At 38.2% G+C, this 22,112-nt stretch overlaps 1 protein-coding gene across 3 annotated transcripts in view; it reads left to right on the forward strand.

Annotated features, from left to right (window-relative positions):
* Window positions 1-22,112, forward strand: part of kcnj5 (potassium inwardly rectifying channel subfamily J member 5) — a 34,530-nt gene continuing 12,418 nt past the window's right edge. Inside the window, exons 1-3 of one of the 3 annotated variants that reach the window (XM_020050325.2) lie at window positions 4-282; window positions 12,220-12,288; window positions 14,143-14,225. In XM_020050325.2, the coding sequence (XP_019905884.1) occupies window positions 14,163-14,225 (63 nt within the window). In that variant the 5' untranslated portion in view covers window positions 4-282; window positions 12,220-12,288; window positions 14,143-14,162. Of the gene's footprint in view, window positions 283-12,219; window positions 12,289-14,142; window positions 14,226-22,112 lie in introns of all 3 variants that reach the window. The other 2 variants (XM_010893299.4, XM_020050346.2) reach the window with 2 other exon arrangements.

Genomic DNA, 22,112 nt, shown 5'->3' on the forward strand with positions numbered 1-22,112 from the left:
CATACATAAAGGACAAATCCTAAGAGACAAGAGCTCTGTGTGTGGAAGTGAGAGAAGAGGAGGGGGTAGATGGGGAGGAAACACACACATTCACATGCTCTGTCTCTCCCTTACACACACGCATACACACAGGAGTAGAGCTGTGACGAGAGAAAGAGAAGAGCTGGGAGGCAGGAGGGTTTGCTGAACACAGCCAGGGAAGGAGAATCGAGTTTGGGGGAGAGCAGCAGCCATAAAATGCCTCGACGGGAGCCTGCCTGCTACCCCTGTGGCCACCTGAAGGTAATGCCCATGCACCACCGACAAAGGATTGGACCGAGTGGGGAGACTGCCTGAAGCTGTGTTTATAGGGTACCGCGAAGCTGCAGCGAAGCGATTCAATTTGCCTTTAAATGCAGTGCTGCCATTACCACACATCTCACAATTCTTTTGATCAAATTGTGTATGTTAATGCAGACCATGAAGTGTAGCTCTTTTGCATGTTATGTTGTGGTGTAGCTCAGGTTTTTCAGATGTCTCCAGCCAGCCTGTCTGCCGAAGCATGTGACCTCTGTTCTATCACAGCCTAGATGAGTTATATCACTAATGTCACCACAATGATAGATCGCCTATGAATTTGTTTGCTGTCGCACTGAGGGATAGGTAACCAAAAAGCAGTGGGTTTTCAGCCAGATGTGGTGGCTTCCTGTTGCAAGAGGATGCTTTTATTTTCCTATAGTGCAATGCAGGAGATTTATGAGTACAGCCGCCAACAGTGTTGGGGTTTACAACAGACAACCAGCGCAATGTGTTGTGTTTCTGATTCTACACATTCAATAAAAAGAAGGAAAGAGAGAGATTGGAGAAAGGGATAGACTGACAGTTTGTTTGCTGTAGCTTTTAACTAGAAAACCGGAGACTAGCAAATCATTGAGAGCAAATCATTTATATTGATTTGGTTGAAGTGCTCAATCCTCTCTGCACTGGGGATTAGAGAGGCTGGTTTCAGTGCTGCGATGTGTGTTATTGTCTACTATAAAAGGCTGTCCTGGTTGAGTTCCCTCTGCACAAAACATGTAGACAGTTGTGACTGTTTACTTTCATGACATCTGTGGCTATGTCCTGGGAAAGTCCTCAACAGGGAATGCAGAGATGGTGTGGTAGTGGCCAGTACTCACATAGAATGTGTACAGAGATCATTATTTGTTCATACATTTCCCCTTGAGTAGTGTAACGGCATGATAAACACGGAACACTAAAAGAAGAAGGTAGTGCTAAACAGTAGCACATACAGTACAGTAGTAGAGCTTACAGTTTACATTCTTAACCTTTTGATACCACATTGATCTGTATCACTATAATTTAACAGCCTGGATAGTTGTTTGTTGTATGTGATAAATATTGCAGTCATTTAATTGGCACTGATGGATGGTCCTTTGACCTTGTAAACAGCTTAGGAGTAATACTGCAATTCCTGTTGATAAGCCATGCTGATCACAATCCTCTCAGCTTCTGTACATTACCTCAGTAAAATGCTGAAATCAAACTATTCTTTCTTGTGTTGTGGGCAGATGTTTGATTCAGTCCATAATGCTAGCCCAAAGAGCCATTTTGATTACATTACTTTGTGGGTGATGTATGTCTTATTGTAGGAATAATTTGTGTTTATATAGTAAAGACTGTGTGTCTAGGGAAGGTGTTAGGCATGAGAGCTAAAAAGCAGCCCATCCCTACATCTATTGCAGCAATGCATCTGTGTGATAAGCTTAGCCAAGCATGGCCAATTATTTGTATTAAAGTGCTCTGAAAATGTGCTCTGTATGATTTATAAAAACAGGCTATACTGAATATTGTGTAATTGTTAACTCTGGCTTTGATTAAAATGTAAACCTACTGTTTATCGATTACCCTGTAGCTTTTTATACATTTTATATTATATTTATATATTATAAATCACATTTCTAATGTTCTTTGATCGCCATGTTACAGGAAAACATTTTGTAGATTTTTGGTTGAAAAGGCTTCTGATGTTCCCCTTTTTTAGCTATTCAGAAAATATGGTGACTTGTGAGTACAATTGTACAGTTTGTGAATTCTATGCAATTTCCGGCATGTGTTTACTGGGAACACCTAAACCTTCATTACCATTGGCAATAAAAAAGAAAAGCTTTACATTTTCTAAAGATGTCACACTTTCGAAAACAAGCAATTAACGCTTCCATCTGATCAGTGCAGCCTCCGAATTTGTATATTTGTCTCATTAGACAACAAATCCAATGTGGCAAGTATCTTACAATTTTACTCTAGAAAAACCTTTGTATTACTATGGTACTGCCCACAGTGGCCAATATATGGTCTTTAATGCAAGTCTATATTTTGTACTTGTATATGACAGTTTATTCCGTGCCTGCAAAAGTATTTTAACTACTGAAAATGTCTTAAATGTAATTAAATTACAAATGCTACATTGAAATGTTATTCTGTTTGATATGTAATATGTGTAACACTGACATTCAAATTCAATTATTTTAAGGTGACATTGGTTTTATGTTGGGAAATATTAGTAAAATGAAAAAATGATATCTGTTACTTGCAGACGTTTTCCACCCCAGAGACATTCATGGTTGGTAGAGCCACCATTTGCAGCATTTTTTTTGTCAATATATTTAGTAGCTTTGTAAGCAATGTTGGAGTGATTTGGACCATTCTTCTGGGAAGATTTGCTCCAGGTTATTCTTTTTGGTTGAACGCTTATGGACATTCATTTTAAAATAGTGCCACTGATTCTCATTAGGATTGAGATCAAAATTTTGATAGGGCCAATGTAGGACCTCTGCTGCTTTGGCCTTATGCTTCCAATCTATGTCCTGCTGTAAGCTTCCTCACAAGCTTCTTGTATTTTAATCCATCCGTTCTTCCTTTAAATTTGAACAAGATGCCCAGTCCCTGCTGATGGGCAAGATCCCCACAGTATGATGCTGCCACCACCAGACTATAATCTGGGGATAGTTTGTTGAGGCAAGTGCAGTGTTAGTTTTGCTCACAGCAGTTTGGTTACTCTCATGCCTTCAGATGGTCCTTTTTGAGAAACAACCTTTTTGACCAACTCCCAATACAGATCAGTGTTATGTAGAGCTCTTGATGGTATGTTTGCCAAAGAAATCGTTCAGAGTGACTGCTGGCTACATGTGTCCTTCATGTATGAGCTCTGAGTTTTAAGGCACAGCCTTTTCTTGCCAGTGCATGGATGGTGTGACACAGCTTTCACTTCCTGATTAGTGACCCAACTGACTTCTGTTGAATGCTCTTTGGTATTCATTTTCCTTCAGATTAAGTGAGTGTTTTAATATCAAACAGAATTACAATTCAATGTACCATTTGTAATTTAGTATTATGAGAGAACTGTACAGGGGTTGTTTGCATTCTTGCATACTGTATATGTATGTATATTATGTCAATGTACGTATACATGCTGTTTTTACTGGATGCTTGTTTCTCTGTAAACCGTGGACACAGTGTTTCATGAAAGGATCGGGAGGGCGGCCTTTTCACAAATTCTAGAACAAATGCTAGAATCTGATGATCATACCACATTCAATGTCTCTTACGACACTTATTTCTCCCATTAAAAGTTCAACAGTAACTGAATGCCTTTTATGGTGAAGATAGGTAAAAAGGCTATGAAGAAGTTGTATTGTTGTTCATCAGCTTGATTTACATTAAAATATGAGAGAAACCTAACTTTCAAACAAGGTTACATTTTTCAAAGAAAAAACAAATCATTTATCAAGAAATATACAGTGGACTAAATATTAAGTAATGTAGTAGTATTGGCATTGTGTTATGCTAATATGAACATTGGAACATACAGATGAAGGATCACAATTCAAGTCTGTTTTCAGAATACACATTTCTATAGTAAAGGTACATGTGAATCATTATATGTATTATAAGCAGTATGTTTAAAAGGTGCTCGCATACAGTACATACATAAAGGTGCACATACAGAGGATAAAAAAAGTATACACACCCCTGTTAAAATGCCAGGTTTTTGTGATGTAAAAGAATAAGACAAATAGATAAATCATGACAGAACTTTTTCCACTCTTAATGTGACCTATAATGTGAACAATTCAATTGAAAAACAAACCGAAATCTTCAAGGGGGAAAAATGAAAAACTTACAATAACCTGGTTGCATAAGTGTGCACACCCTCTTATAACTGGGGATGTGGCTGTGTTCCGAATTAACCAATCTTATTCAAAATCACGTTAAATAGAAGTCATTATACACCTGCCGTCATTTAAAGTGAAGCATGGTGGTGGCAGCATCATGCTTTGGGGCTGTTTTTCTTCAGCTGAAACCGGGGCTTTAGTCAGGGTGGAGGGAATTATGAACAGTTCCAAATACCAGGCAATTTTGGCACAAAACCTTCAGGCATCCGTTAGAAAGCTGAAGATGAAGAGGAAGTTAACCTTTCAGCATGACAATGACCCAAAGCACACATCCAAATACACAAAAGCATGGCTTCACCAGAAGAAGATTAACGTTTTGGAATGGCCCACCCAGAGCCCAGACCTGAATCCAATTGAACATCTGTGGGGTGATCTGAAGAGGGCTGTGCACAGGAGATGTCCTTGCAATCTGACAGATTTGGAGCGCTTTTGCAAAGAAGAGTGGGCAAATATTGCCACGTCAAGATGTGACATACTAGTAGACTCCTACCCAAAAAGACTGAGTGCTGTAATAAACTCAAAAGGTGATTCAACAAAGTATTAGTTTAATGGTGTGCACACTTATGCAACCAGGTTATTGTGAGTTTTTTATTTTTCACCCTCAAAGATTTCAGTTTGTTTTTCAATTGAATTGTTCGCATTAAAGGTGGAAAAGGATCTGACATGATTTATCTTTGTCTCATTCTTTTACATCACAAGAACCTGGCATTTTAACATGGGTGTGCAGAGTTTTTATATCCACTGTATATTCTTCTCAAAACCATGTGTCACAATTACAGGCCCCCTTGCATGTAATACTTTGTGCACCCGCCCTGTGTCAAGATAACCACACTGATTCTTCTGTAATGTTTGATGAAGTGAGAGAACACATAGTTAGGGATCAAGACCATTCATCCATGCAGAATCTCTCCAGATCCTTCAGGGGACCGTAGTCATTACTTGTGGACTCACCATTAGAGCTCACCTCACAAGTTTTCAATGGGGTTTAGGTCATGGGTGCAAAACTGGATTCTGTGGTCAGTGAGATGTTTTGTGTGGATCTGCAGGAATTTTTTGTATCACTATTCTGGAAGATCTGATGACGACCAATTTTGATATATTGGTAAAGGTTCTTAACAGTGGTTGTGAGGACTGATGAGTTGGAGTATGCATGATGGGGATAGTGAAGCGTTGCTATTTTTATTTAATTTACTAAGTAAGGTGTGGAGCATCCTACACATACAATGCTGGGGGGGGGGTCAAACTTGTCATAAATAAATCCATAAAAATTCCTGTTTCATCCAATTTGATACTGCTTATTGGATTTACTTATGATCAGAAAACACAGAAGTGTGCTTTAAATTCCAGTCTATAACTCATGTGCACATTACTAACCCTATCTCAGAGTTCATTGCTGTGCCTTCATGCAATTACACATTGCTCAACACAAAGAAATGATCCAGTCAGCTATTCGGTTATCAACAAAATAACCTAAATAATGCATGGCTGGTTACTGATGCCTGATTAACGGGTCAACACACATTGTTTCACTTGGAGAGGATCAAATAGTTCTCTACTGACAATTACACTACAACATCTGTATAATACAAATGATCTCAATTTGTCAGATTCTTTTCAACTGATCTATTGTTCTCTTATTATGCCTGAGCAATAATGAATAATACTACTTGCAACCAAGCGTGAGCATAGCTCACAACATAGCATTGTCGGTAATGGAATATCGATGGACAAGGTACGCTACACCACCGCATGGAAAGTAAAAAATATAGACAGAAACACTGCAGAGGCAGAGAAACACAATGGCGTGGTCTCAACAAAGCCTACAGAAAATATGACTAGATCAATAACTAGAACAACAGTAAGAACAAGAACTATAGGGAATCTGTTTCACACAAATGTTTTGAAAGAATGAAGGGTTATTATACTTTGATTGATCCACTGAAGTATATCAGAGCAAGGAGAGAAGGAATAAGTGAGTGAATGGACTGGAGCTTTGTGTGTGTATGTCTGGGGGATGAGAGAGGGGGGGAAAGGTGCTTGTTCTAAGTCAATCGTGGCACCCAACCCATGTACATGTATTCACAGACAGTCAAACAAACCAATGTTGTTTTCAGAACAACAGAGCAGTGGAAATGTCTTTTTTCCAATCATGGATAATTACATTTTTTTTTTTTATTGATGTCGTATATGAAACAGTCTTCATATTCATTACAATACATGTGTTGTACACTTTCTTCACTTGATTTTTGAAATGGCATACATTATTTGAAATAGTTTTTCAGGGAAGCAAACATACAGTATTGGGACAATTGGCTTAGGCTTACAAAAGACAAACACTGATGCGTGCCTGTCGGACCAAGTGACGCATGTTGAAGGAATGTGGGCAACATAACCACTTAAGGGCACTTGTTGAGTCTAAGGAGAAAAGAGCAGGGGTTTTAACTAATGCAAAAATGTATTCATTAATTCAAAAGCATGGAGAAAAATCTTGTCTGCAAAAATACAAACAAATGCCTCCAAACTTAATTAATGACGCTTAATCACAACGCATGACAATGCATCCAAACATACTGCCATAGCAACTAGGGAGTTTCTCAAGGACAAAAAGAGGAAAGATCTTCACTGGTCATTTTCCAGATTTAATTCCAATTTAACATGCCTTTCATTTCCTTTAGATAATTTCAAGAAAAAAGGTTCTAACTTCAGTACAGGCCTAGCAGTGCATTAACAAGGTTGACACCCAGCTACTGGTGGGGTCAATGGATCGCTGATTTTAGGCTGTCACAATAGTTTTGGTGCATTGAATTACAATGCCTTTTCCATAAAAGTTGGGATGCTGCGTAAAGTATAGATAAAAACAGAATGCAATTATGTGCAAATCATTTAAACGCTATGTTCAATAGAAAATAATACAAAGACAACATTTTAAAAGTTGAAACTGAGACATTTTATTGTTTCTTGCAAAATATATGCCCACTTTGAATTAGATGCCAGCAACATGTTTCAAAACAGTTGGGACAGAGGCAACAAAAGACTGGAAAAGTTGTGTAATGCTAAAAAACTAAACCTGGTGGAATATCAAGCAAATAATTAGCTCAATTGGCAACAGGTCAGTAACATTATAGTCAAGCGTTTGGGAACTGATTTACAAACTGTGAATGACTGTGTGGACAAATAGTGCAACAATTTAAGAATAATGTTTTTTAAATTGTTAATTTAAGATGGACTGAGGCAAAGAGGATAACTGTCCTGTGGTCTGAAGAATCAACATTTTAAATAATGTTTTGGGAATCATGGACGCTTCATCATCCGGACTAAAGAGAAGAGGGACCATCCGGCTTCTTATCAGCACACAGTTTATAAGCCAGCATCTATTATGGGATGGGTGTGCATTAGTGCACATGGCATGGGTGACTTGTACATCTGTGAAGGCAACATTAATGCTGAACAAAATATACAGGTTTTAGAGCTACATATGCTACCATTCAGACAACATCTTATTTAGGGAATAAGCCTTGTTTATTTCAGCAAGACAATGCCAAACCATATTCTGCACGTATTACTGTACAGCAGCATGGCACTGTAGTAAAAGAGTCTGGGTGCTAAACTGGCCTGCCTGCAGTCCAGATCTGTCACCCAATGAAACCATTTGCCGCATGTATTTTGATCTGTTTAACAATTTTTTGATTACTACATATTTACCACAGTTTTTATGTCTTCACTAAATTCTACTACGTGGAAAATAGTAAAAGTTAAGAAATACCCTTGAATGAGTAGGTGTGTCTAAACTGGTACTGTATATCTTTCTAAACATGTATTTTATTTAGACAGGTTAAGGTCTCATTGAGTTTTTTTTACTAACCCAAAAGGAAACCTAAAAACGAAAAAGTACATCTATTTATGTATACAGATTTTCGCAGTTAGACGTCAAACCATTTATAGCCCGCCACATTAATATCCACCATATTCAATCAGAGATTTAAAATTATTCAATATAACTGGATGTTTTTTATTTTAATATATAATAGTAGCTACTGCTTTTGGCAGTAGACAATAAGGACTATTATAAAAATCCTACTATCCCTTAAGGATACTGTTCTTTCCACTGCCAGCTGGTTGACATTCTGGTCAAGTTGTTTGAGTGAAGCATGGGTATTTTAGTGTCCCACTCCCAGTATGTGTTAATTATTAATACCTCTGGAGAAAACCGTCTTCTTACTGACCACGGTATCATGTGAATAAAGTAAATAAAGTGAATGTCATTGTTTTTTTTCATATGATAATTTTAAGGTTTTATTAATACCATAATTGGTGGTATAACACGTATAATATTAGGGTGAAATTTGAAACATTTTCTTTACTTAACTACCTATACATGAGCCAGCATGACACTCTAGCACCCAGGATAGAATTTCATCCTCCTCACAGCCCATTTACACAGGAAAAAGAGACATATGTTTTACAATAACAGACTCAGGTCGATTGAGTGACATTTTCTGGATTTTGATTTGGTATGTGGAGGCTAGTGGGACTGGCTCGGGGACACAGTGAGATGCCACTGGAATTAGAATTAGATCAGTATGCCCTTTGGCTCTTTTTGCATGTGCTTGGCACCCCCTCCTCTCTTCCTCTCTTGGTCTGTACCCAACAAGGTATCACAAATTCATGACAGAATTAAATATTTTAAAGGTGGAGATGAACGTTTGTGAATGAAGTACTCAACAAAACATCACTCCTGCACAAGAATGAGAGCTGTGAAATGTTCAGCTAGGCAACACCCCTTCCCAAGGTTAGCTACTGCAGGGTTAGGTATGCATCTTTAATGGTGAAGTGAAGGGTTGAGGTTAGGGCGAGCAACAGGGTTTACAGTTATGTATTAATTCTGACTTGTCAAGTTAACAGTTACAGTTTTGGGAATGTGAATGCAGGATTTGAATTTGCCATCTTTGGAGTCAAGAGTTGGCAGCTTAACTGCCCATCGTTCCCAACTGCCCATCCACCATTTGCCCAAGCCAACCACCAGATTATTAAATATAATAGCACTCTGTATTGTCCCCAGTGGTAGTTTTAGTCATATTAGAAATTTTCCCAAGCTGGACAAACATCTATATAGACATGGATCTGGTGTGAACTGTGTTCTGCACCTCCTTTTCTCCATCCATCTTTTGCTCTCTCATACAGAGATGATGCTGGGAGAGAGAGAATGTGTGCTCTGGGTCATAATTCATGATAAGAAGCTGACAAGCCACCTGATAAAAGCGTGACACAGTGTTGCAAGGTGTTGGTGCTCCTGCCCCTCCTTAACCCCCATCCCCCGTTTCCGTCACATTCAAGTCCTGTAGCCCCGCTCTTGCTTAGTAGAGAGATTATTATTGACTTGGCCTGTTGCTGAGTTTGTCCACCATCACTTAAGAGTGTTGTGAAGTCGGGGGTGTCTCTTTTATAAATACATGTACCCTTGGCAGTGGAGTGAGAGGGGACGAGCAGCAGAGACTTGCAACAGCTATTCTAGGCTGTGGGGCATTTTTGTTGTCATATCATTAGGCTAATTGTCCCCAATGTGGGCAGGACGTCTGAGGTGGTGTCTGTCACTCAGGAGAAGTTGATCCCTGAGTGGAGATACAAGTGCTGGCTATGTCCTATCAACCACGAGGACGAGGGGAAGGAGAGAAGCAGCCTGGGCCTGGTGCCAAGCTGGCTGGCTCCCGCACGCTTAGGAGACATTTTTAGTCTTTTGCTCTGACCGACCTCAAAGTGTCACACGTTAGCAGAGGGAGGAGACATTGTATTGGGGCCCATTTGTCTTTAGCCTGTAACACATTAATGAGAGCCTGCGTACCATTAGACCTTCCAGACTTCTCTTTGAAAAGAGAGGAGAAGGGGAGGGAGGGAGAGAAAGTTCCTGTAGGTTCTCATTGCCGAAACACAGAGATGACAGGCAATGGAGTGAAATTTTCCACTAGAGGAGAGACAGTATCTATTCATGCACTGATTGTGCAGATCTCCCCAGTGCATATCCTGTTGAAGATGCATCTCTCTCTCTCTTCTCTGTTAGACCAGGGTTATTGTTATGATGACTCCTCAGAATTGCATTTTAGTGGAAACTGCAAGCTTCTGTAAGACGTCAGAATATATGGATGAATGCACTCTAATAGCAGAATTTTTATTGTAATGAAAGGGTTACAGTCAAGTTAGCAATTTCTCACTGTACCTCATTATTCTCTCAGGAATACAGAGTAATATGTTGTGCTTTGACCTGTCCACACACAGCATCTGAAAGAAACTGAAAAACCATTGGCAAAACATGCACGTGTCCTGGATATATCAGGCAGTAAATGTTTATTTATCTTTTTACCAGTTTTTTAACTGATTTAAAAATACTTCATAATCTTGATGACCTTCAAATTAGGAGAAAAGCTCATCAAGAAAATGAAGTGCTCCTAACCCCAGGTAACTAAACAATAATGTGTTTGTCTTCTTAGGAATAGTAATAAATAGGTGGGTTGGTGCCTCATTTCTTCCAGAGGCCGTTTTAACTTTGTAGGCCAACAGACATAAGGGCTGACATCGACACAAATTTATTAAGCTAACAATAGCTCATTGTGTATCTCAAAAAACGATAGGACAGTCCTACGAAAAATATTAAATGAAAGTCAACAGATGGAAAGGACAGCAGCTGAAAAGAGCTCACAATTTGTTGTTGATGTTAAAATGGAATGCATGATTTTTTCATGTCAGACGATTAGAAGAGAAATAAACAGACAGCAAGACACCAATTCGGGGTGCAAGGTTACTTCCCTACCACCATCACCCTGCCTTTAAATACAACAGATAAGTGCTTAAGCTATCAGAGCCTCTATACAATTCACCCAAAGCTTCCTGTCGCCCTCCATATAACAAGATAAATGCTTGTTACCCTCTTGAAAGCACAAGATAAAACGCTGAGTCAGAATCTGTGTTTGCACAGCACACTTCTTGTTTTGCTGTTGAGTGTGTAGCAGGAGAGCAGGGATCAAACACAGACAAAGTATGAAGACAGGTCCTAGGTTCACCAGTCACTGGGGAGATGTATAATACATGAGAGCCTAAACGGACTCGGAAAACAGAACCAGATAACGTCATAATGCATTCGCCCACATTTTTTATGGGGCATTGTGTCTTGTATTCCTCTGTCTGTTTGTCTTTGTGAGTTTCATATGCCTGTCACATCGTTCTGCCCTTTGCTTTAGATCCATCAATGTCAACATTGTATTCCTGTGAGGGTCTCATGTATGACGTGGACCCTCGCTCCTCCACCCCTTTTTGCATTTTCTCTCCATGATTCCTTGCATCTCATTGATCAGAACAGGCCATTGCCAAAGCAGGATGACAGAGACAAAACAGACAATGCTGTCATTCTCAGGTATAGCCGTAATCTAGTGATTATTTTCAGTAGTGTGTATAGAAACCACAGCTCAAGCTGCTGTCTCTGCCACTCTATTGGTTTATTTTCTAAAAACCCAACTCAATCGATTATTAAGCTTTAATGAAAGAAATACTAAATGTACTGCCTACCAATGTGCCCTCCTTCTCTGCAATATGTTATTAAATCTTATTGCCCAAAATAATTATGTTTTTATATTTGTTTAAGCTTTTAGTGTGAGCGTTATTTAATCATTTGTATATACTCTTTTTTTTTTTTTTACTGTACTATACATCTTTTTTCAAGAGGTACCTGGCCAAAATAGCTATATTTGATGTCTAAAAATACAGTGTCCTACTACTGTACTGTAATCTGTCACTAGATAACCATATCAAACAGATCTAAAATAACAACAAAGTAACTGAAAAATATTCAACAGGTTTTTACTTAAAAGAGCCAAAAATATATACTAGTACTCACATTGGCCTTTTTAAATGAATGTAGTGGTCAGCTTGTCCGTGCAGCATAAGGGCTTTTAACAGTTGGGTTGGTGTTTAGCCCAGGCATCGTACTGGCACTGATGTGTTCTCCTCCTTTCCTTAGGGGATGACAAAGGATGAACATGGTAGCAACAGACAGCTGAGACTGCTTAATTCAGACATTACAAATTAGGTAACAGAATGATGCACATTTTGCTGAGTCTTCTTTCCCATGTGAGTTGATAGTTAATCCACACATTAACTCTCTGGTCCAATTGCAAGTCAAAAAAGGTTGGTCATTTTTAGTGTGCTGTTTCACTACTCTCCTCACATATGACTAAATAGTAAGTAATGTAGTAGTATTGGCATTGTGTTATGCTAATATGAACATTGGAACATACAGATGAAGGATCACAATTCAAGTCTGTTTTCAGAATACACATTTCTATAGTAAAGGTACATGTGAATCATTCGATGTATTATAAAAAGTAAGTTTAAAAGGTACTCACATACAGTACATACATAAAGGTGCACATACAGAGGATAAAAAAAGTCTACACACCCCTGTATAAATGCCAGGTTTTTGTGATGTAAAAAAATTAGACAAAGATAAATCATGTCAGAACTTTTTCTTTTAATGTGACATATAATGTGAACAAATCAATTGAAAAACAAACTGAAATCTTCGAGAGGGAAAAATGAAAAATAAAAACCTTACAATAACCTGGTTGCATAAGTTTGCACACCCTCTTATAACTGGGGATGTGGCTGTGTTCAGAATTAACCAATCACATTGAAACTCATGTTGAATAGAAGTTATTACACACCTGCCATCATTTAAAGTGATCTTCATGACATTTTCTTAGTTGCATCTCAGAGCAAAAGCCATGGTCCGCAGAAAGCTTCCAAAGCATCAGAGGGATCTCATTGTTGAAAGATTGCAGTCAGGAGAAGGGTACAAAATAATTTCCAAAACATTATATATACCATGGAACACCGTGAAGACAGTCATCATCAAGTGGAGAAAATATGGCACAATAGAGACATTACCAAGAACTGGACGACCCTCCAAAATTGATGAAAAGACAAGAAGAAAACTGCTCAGGGAGGCTTCCAAGAGGCCTTCAGCAACATTAAAGGAACTGCAGGAATTTCTGGCAAGTACTGGCTGTGTGCTACATTTGACAACAATCTCATGTATTCTTCATATGAATGGGCTATGGGCTAGGGTGGCAAGGCGGAAGCCTTTTCTTACAAAAAAAACCATCCAAGCCCGGCTGAAGTTGACAAAAACAAACATCAAGTCCCCCAAAAGCACATAGGAAAATGTGTATTGGTCTGATGAAAACAAGTTTGACATGTTTTGCCATAATTCCAAAAGGTTTGTTTGGTGCAAAAAAAACACTGCACATCACCCAAAGAAAACCATACACCATGTTATAGGTCACATTAAAGGTGGAAACAGTTCTGACATAATTTATCTTTGTCTCATTCTTTAACATCACAAGAACCTGGCATTTTAACAGGGGGGTGTAGACATCCAAAGTATCCACTGTATAATGCTGGCTACTTAGTCCATGCTCAAAATAATAAAGTTGTAAATGTAACAGTGCAGAGAATAATTCTAGCTTTAATGCCTAAAATGTTTCATTGTGTACATTCTTTACTGTACTTCTGTCATTTCTCCCCATAGAAAACATCAGCATGGAGCAATATAGGTTATTTTTTCAGGCATATTTATCATCCCTAAGCAAGGTATCTCTGATGATTCAGTGGAAGGCAAATTGGAATCTTTGCAAGACGAGAACGTTCTTCATAATGTCTTTCTAAATCTGAGCTTTTTCTTGTATTTCATTTATTTTTTAAATAGTACCTGGATATTAATTGTCACATTCATGTTTATACATCAACATCAGGAGTTAAGAGTAATTTGGACAGTTAAATAAGATAGTTTTGGCATTCCCTTAATAATTGTAGATATACTGTACTTTATAGACAATACATGTTTATTCACATTTTGTTGAACAATCTCACTCTTTTCCCACAGGTGTTGAGCTCAAGCTGAGGATGGCAGGAGATTCTCGAGTCCACATGGACCACGACATGGAGATAGGAGTCACACCCACAGCAGTAAGAAATCTTCCAGTCAGTCTTCTTTGTCGCTCTATTACCCTGTGTAACACTGGAAGGTAAATGGGTGAGAAAGAGGCTGAGGCAACCAAACATGGGGTAGTGAAGAAAGGACTTGTCTGGGGCATGACTAAATAAATGCACTGCATTCAAGTTTTTTAGGAGGAAAATGTGCATACCTAACTGACATTCTTGCAAAGTCTAGCATGGAATTTAAAACTGTTGCCCATTTTGCCCTTCATTTGGGATTTGTACTAAGCTACAGACAAGTCTAATTAACTAAACAGACTTTGCTGACACATGTGCAAGTAGCTCGGCCTGGGAATGTAACAGCTAAAAAATACACGAAGACCAGTGAGTTCCCCAAGCTTTTTCCTTTCAGAAGAAACTGGCCGGAACAGTGCACTGCTGCAGTGATAAATTTAATATGTCAGTGAAAACGAGATCGCTGATCAGCAAAATTCGCTGATCAGCTCTTCTAGTGTTCAACATTTCCAAGTTCTCCCATGTGACCCGCTCCTCTGCTCACTCCACTGGCTTCCGGCTGAAGCTAGCATTCACTATAAGGACATGGTGCATGCCTACAAATCAGCAAGGGGAGCTTAACCTACCTATTTTCAGGTAATGCTCCAACCTTACTTCTGGGCTATTGGCCTTCCACCGCTATGGGAAGGAAACTCACTATCTGCCCCGTCAAAACACTTCTCTGTCCTCGCACCCCAATGGTGGAACCAGCTTCCTCTTGCTACAAAGCTGAATTTCTGGCAATCAAAAATAACAACAGCAAACCAATCTCAACATCAACTGTTTAGAGGTGACTGCGTGAATTAGCCCTTCATGGTCCAAATTCTGCAAAGAATCCACTACCAAAGGACACCAATAATAATAAGATAATTTCTGGTGCAACAGAAATTGACATTAGACTGGTGAAAATCTGTCCTTTGGTCTGATGTCCAAATTTGTGATTTTTGGTTTCAACTGCTATGTCTTGTGTGAGAAGCAGATTGGGTGAACAGATGACAGTAGAGCATGGAGGAAGAGCTGTGATGGTGTGGGGGGTGCTTTCTGCTGACACTTTCTGTGACTTGTTTAGAATTCTAGTCACACTCAACCAGCATGGCTACCACAACATTTTCCAGCAATACGCCATCCCATTAGGTTTGTTCTATGTCAGACTTTCAATTGTTTTTCAACAAGACAATGACCCAAAACACACCTCCAGGCTGGAGAATGGCTATTAGACCAAGGAGATTGATGGAGTTTGGGGTTGTCACACAGGGTAGGGTTGATTCTCACTGTATTTGCCAATGGGATTTGCAACAAGATTTTACTTTTAACCTTGATATATAAAATAATTGTACATGTTCTTAGTACTATTTGTAATTTATAGATCTATAAAGTTTCTGCTGTTTGTGTTTTAATTCCATAGTGTTTTCTTTGCAGAACAATACACAGAAATAGGAAGAAATAGAAACATTAAGGCTTTCAATAAAACAAAACAATATCCATCAGTCAAGAATGCAATCTAAGACATTAACTAAAATGTAACAAAACTTCTTTAACTTAAGTGTGTGTTTGTTTGTGAATTATTATTCATTTTGTATTATTTCACTCATGATTAGGGACAGGGTTGGGTAGGTTACTTTTTAAATGTAATCCATTACAGTCACAAGTTACCTCTCCACATTTGTAATCAGTAACATAACTTTTAGATTACTCTAACGAAAATCAGATTACTTTGAGCTTACTTTCATAATAAGAGGCATTAAAAAACAAATAGGAATAGCCTATAACAAGTTGAACACCCTTTGCGGGATCAGTCAGTGTTCGAGTTTACATAGATGGCCAAAAACGGAATTTGCATTTTAACTTATGGGTTTTGAACAGCGCCTATGGAAAGGGTTTCTAAACCACTGCTTTCTACTTCAATTTGATTGGGCTACATCTCTACATTACATGTTCAAGGTTCAGTCTTATAATTTATCCAATAACCCTCGATCTTCCAGAATCTGTCCGTTAATCTGAAAAATAACCCACAATCGAAGGTTGTGTTAACCTTTTCTGTTATTTGTTTTATTTATGTTTTGTAATTACTTCAAAACATTGATGAAAAATAAATGGCAATTTCTCAAAAAGGGTATTTACATTGTTGTATATAAAAATTAAGATATCTGTAGCTTTTCGCGCGTACATTAATCTACAGTAGTCTGATGTTTTGCTCCACAACCACTAACATTTTCAAAACACTGCAGAAACCCTAGGCACGGGAACGCACGTTTGCAATCGTGAAAACCCTCACACGAATACTTTATGTCAGCGCGAACGGAACATGATTATTAGGGTCACCAGCAATTGATTTTCAAATCGCAAATGATAATAAAATGTGATAATACACCTGCACTCTTAGCTTAAGTCAATGTGTCAGCAGCCAATGATAAACAATGGATGCAATATTCTGAGATGCAAATCAAGCAGAATCACATTGCCTGAATGTATGGACGGAGTTGAGGTGGTTGCATCAAATACATATCATCCTTCTTCGGCAGAGTGCTTCCCAACACACCTTTTGAATCCCTTAAATATCGTGATTAATTCCATATAATGTTTTATCTTGAAGGCAGCCCATGTTACAACTATCTAACAAATATTTGCCTAATCTTCAAAAACATTTCCTATCTTAGTTTTTCAGTGCAACTCTTCTCGGCTGTGTTGTTCGGTTCATTAGACAAATAAACCTTGAAAACCGAACTATATAATATAAAACACTAACTAATATATAACACGAGGTAGGCCTATGCCTATCATTGTTCTGAGAAAGATGCCCGGAGTAGATAACTAAATCACCTTTAAATTAGTCTGTTAATATAGATAGACACCGTTTTTACCAATTCAACTAGCGCTTCATCCCACACACACAACTGAGGCTCTCAATTGTAATTTTGGGTCAAATAACGATGTTTTTAAAACATTAAATATAAAAAAAACAAGCATGCAGCATGTCATAATTATTTCGCCCATCTATTCTTTTTCAATTCAAGTAATCCAAAAGTAATCAATAATTTTTTTCAAAAGTATCTATAATCTATTACAATATTTTAGTTGGTAACGTAAAGGATTACAGTTACTGTTTTTTTGTAAAAACTATTGTGCATGAAAATATTGGTCATGCACATCCCTAATCAGAGTTGGGAAGTAACGTATATTAGGGATGTGCATGACAAATATTTTCAATATGGATAATTCCTCCGCTTCTGTCCTTTATTGGTCGAATAGTTGACCCCACCCACTCGTGCCAAAAGGAGAGGTACTGAATGAAAACAAAAAAAATTGACATTTTATTTAAAAATGTATTTAACAACCTCAATAACGTTTTAGTATAAACAATTAGGCTAGATATATTTTTACTCAGGAGCACAGCAGAGCATCGTTAGTATATTATTACAAGTCTTTTATTTCTAATGATTGTTGCAAGCTTTTCCATTAATAAAAATTGCAAATGAACTGTAAAAACGCGCATTCTCTACCATGAATTAGCGCAGCGATATGTATGAATTGCCTTACATTATCTAACATCTTGGTGTCAATGTTTTTTGGCCATGTAACAACAAAATACAAAATGTATTAGACCATCTAGCCAGCTTTTTTTTTTTTTACAGTCCCTTAAAACTATACTTTCCAAACGAAACTACACTTAATATAAAGACTAAATCAAACAAACCTACCGATGCGTTCCAGTTCCAGTGAATAAAACATATCCTTGGAAGGAAGCTTAATAGGAATAAATTACATTGTATATAAAATGAATGAACAAAAATCAAACAAAATCTGGCTAACGCATCCATAGATGAAACATGTTAACAGAAATGTAAAGAATAATTTGGAAATATCCGTATTATTATGATCATTACTCTTGTTAAGAAAAAATTGCATGTCCACGTGCTCCGGGAGTAGACGAGTTGGTTTATGTAGTCTGACTATCAGGCCCGCAGCTGAGCAGCCCCTTCAGATGATGCCGGGTTGCACAGGTATGCTTTCGCTAACTGTGATGAATTCCTGTACTTGGCCGTCACCCAGATTTGTTTAGTCTAGAATAAATAACCCATCATTACTGCCACCAAGTGAGTGAATCGGTAGTACAGATTGTTTTTGTAACTTTCGAAAATTGTATTTACTTGTCGATAAATTCCATCCTTGTCGAAATGTCGACAATACGAATATTTCTCACCCGTACTCAGAATCGCAGGAATCACAGTTTTTCAAACATGTAATTAAATAATCCATAAGGGGTGTCTAATTATTGCATATAATGCACTTGTTTCTTTGGGTCGGGTGTTAGAAAAGGGCTCAAAGCACACCAAACCATTCCTCTTCATCTGAGGAACCCATGAGCGCTGTCTTCCGTTTGGCCTTCCTTTCCCCTTTCCCCTCCCCACACTATGGGAGGGCTTAGTGCCTAATTTGTTTGGGCACCTTTTTTTCTGATCCTTCTTTCCCTGCACAACAGAATTCTTCCTGTCATGCTCATCCTTAACTGGTGTGGCAGTCTTTCTCTATATTTTTTTATGCACAGTTTCCTTCTGCCAGTTTTAGGCTGAGGGCAGACATCTTACGCACTTGGAGCTTGATTTAGAGCAGGCTGGTCTGGATGCTGTGCGCTACTGTTGGGGGACGGAGCCAGAAGTGGTGCAGGCTGGTCTGGACGCTGTGCGCTACTGTTGGGAGACAAAGCCAGAGGTGGTGGGGACTGGTCTGGACGCTGTGCGCTACTGTTGTGGTCGGAGCCAGAAGTGGTGCAGGCTGGTCTGGGTGCTGTGTGCCACCGTTTAGGTGCGGAGCAAGAGAAGGAGCAGACTGGGTACAGAACGAATCATCAAACACCATCAAATACACTAAAATCTGACTGAAAGTTCACTGGCATTGCAGCCAGAGGATAGCCAATGGCAATGCCAGGAATGTCATAAATGCTCATTGTCTTACCAGGATATCTCAGCGTCCAGGTATCCTTAGCAGAGTTCACATGTTTCTAGAAGGGCCCATAATCTAGTGGGTGGAGTTTATATGAACATTGTGGTAGAGAAGACAGGATAACCAAGCCGTTTTGTTTGACCATGCCATCAATGAACAAATGTTTATCCAAAATCATTAATGAAGTATTTTCCTTGATATACTTTGTGGGTGTAAAAATGCTTCAGGAACTCCAAAAGCTGTTTGTTTTTCATCCAACCAGTTGGGTTTGCACCTCCTTTGCATCCAGCTGGACCATTGTTGATTGAGTGTAACCTGTAGTTTACTGTGGAAACAAAGTAGAGGGGAATGCTGTTTCTCCACAGGTGAGATAGCCCACTTGTTTGTAACCTGTCCGAGCCACTACCTTCACTGGTTTTGTGAATAGTAGTCAGACCTGTTTTGCCAATTTCCAGGTATTAGGTTAAAACAAATGTCTTCTCATGACCAGGTTATTGAAGAAAGAGAGATTTTTTTTGTTGAAGCAAGTTGCTTGTGCAATGCTTGTAGGCTCTGGGGTACAAATGCAGAGATTTGGATGGTGTTTCAAGAAGCCTAAATACCAAACAACCAATCGTGTAAAACTGCATTCACTCCATGGCTGGGGTATGTAGATGTTTTTTGCAATTACATTCTGAAATGCAAATTTCCATACTTCTGTAGGTAAATCAATCAATAAATGTTATATTATAAAGTCCTTTTTACATAAACCGTTGCAAACACCCAGCCTAAAATGGCCATAATATGTCAGATGCCCTGATTTAGTGCTCCCATATCAGTTGCTCTTGCTGCTCAGTGAAGACCTGTCAATTTTTTTATACAACAAACATGAACTGATGGTGTCTCATTCCTCCCTTCTTTGTCTTCTGCACACATTTTTCTTACGGTAGCCAGCCAGCATTCTGTAGTTAATCCTGATGTCCTCTGCTGTGCTTCTTATGCTTTTGCCCTGCAGCTTCACCTGTCTCACTGCCTTTAGAATTACATAATTTCCCATTTTCCTGCAACAAAAAATCAAGTGTGACCACAGAAAAAAAAGATACCATTGTCACATGATTAGGTTTTAGTGAATAGTGACTTCCTATAATAGATATATAATATCACATATAATAGATTCTTTGATATTGCTAATTCTCTATAAATTACTCAGTTGTTCAAGGCCAAGTTATCTCAGACCTCCTCTGTCGGTATCATCACTTCATCGGGGTCCGGTCTGCTAAAGTTTGGTGAGGCAGCGTTTAGTCATTATGCTGCACAGAGTTGGAACAAACTGATGGAAAACCTGTTAAATGTGATGTTTTAGTTGTATGCTTTGCTTTTTAAATGTGAAGTTTTCTTTTTATACTTTTTCTTTTATGCAAACTGAATTTCTAGTATGCCAGATTTTGCCTAATATGCCTAATAATGTAAAGCACTTTGAATTGCCTTTGTGTCTGAAATGTGCAATACAAATAAATTTGCTTTGGATTGCCTCGCCTAGGCAAATGGTAAAACTGTGTGCTTTAGCTTGTCAAATGGAAATTACCATTGGAAAATGTTATTTCTACTATTAAACGCTGTTATTGTTATTTGGCATTATATAAAAGGGTATACGTATCCATATGATGTTTACCGGTGAGGCATATATGTGAGGCAATACATATATGTATTGGGTACCAACACAAAAGCAAACAAAACGCACATGAGAACTTTACTATGCTTGCTTGTTATTTGTCCAGCCAGGCACTGCACACTGCACGAGCATGATCAATGATGGGGTTTAAAATATAACTATTATTTTAAAAAGTGTCTATTTTGTTCTTATATATTTATATATATAAATATATTTAATAGCTTTTTTCCAACAGCCATTTTGTTAGGGAGGCGTTATCTACATTTGATGTGAATGTTGGAGCTTTTGGCCTTTTATGAACAAATGAATACAGCAGCACAGAGGAAGTTGATTCTATTGTGAAACTCAGTCCCAAGGATTCAAGCTTCTTAGCTGGACAAAAAAACTTGAAATGGAACAGTTAGTATTAAGATCACTACCATCCCCGCCTTATATAGTGGCAGCAAATATGCTGATTTCCATACTTTTTGGGATATATGGAATATTACATTTCAAATATTTTTAAAACCTACTAGCCTCCAGTTTATCGGCCCCTGTGGATTTTTTTAAAATGTGTAACACAACCTAAGCATCAAGATCATCTTTATATGTGAACCACCATAAAGAAAACCCATATCAACATTTTCAGCAAATCATTCAGCAAACGTCCCCAATTAAAATCTAGGCCACTCTTATAGTAATTTGGCTTAGAAATCCTTTCAAATATATAAATATATAGCCTGCAGAGGCATTGGGATTAAATGTATTAATGATATACAATTTGTCGGTAATGGGACCAGAGCCTAACAATGTGTTGGGAAAGTATGGGGGAGGGGATACTTAGATACCCTGTACATTCACATAGTGTGATAACATAATAGATTCTGGGTTTCTTTCTTGTGTTACAAGTACACATTTCTCATTTGCCTGAAAATTGCCAGTCTGGGCTTGAGAGGGAATCTATTTTTGTCCCAGATTAGATGCAGGCAAGTTCAACAAAGTAAAGGTCACATAAAAATGTCTGTTTCTTGAAATGTTTAAAATGTCTCTTGCTAATAAGACATCTTTGTGATAGAATCCATTTTGACTTAATATTGGTATCTGTACCTCTCAGACACACTTTGAGTTCCAGACACACTTTGAATTTTAAACAATTTGAGTCTTACAGCCATGTTACATGTTACATGGGGATGCATTAGCCAATTTGAAGCTGAGAATGATAAGATGGCCATAATGGTATGAGAGCCAGTTTGGAAAGGTAGCTAAAATACCAGGATTAACACCCCTAATCT

This window comes from Esox lucius, chromosome 1, assembly GCF_011004845.1.
Source record: "Esox lucius isolate fEsoLuc1 chromosome 1, fEsoLuc1.pri, whole genome shotgun sequence".
Classification (NCBI taxonomy): Eukaryota; Metazoa; Chordata; class Actinopteri; order Esociformes; family Esocidae; genus Esox; species Esox lucius.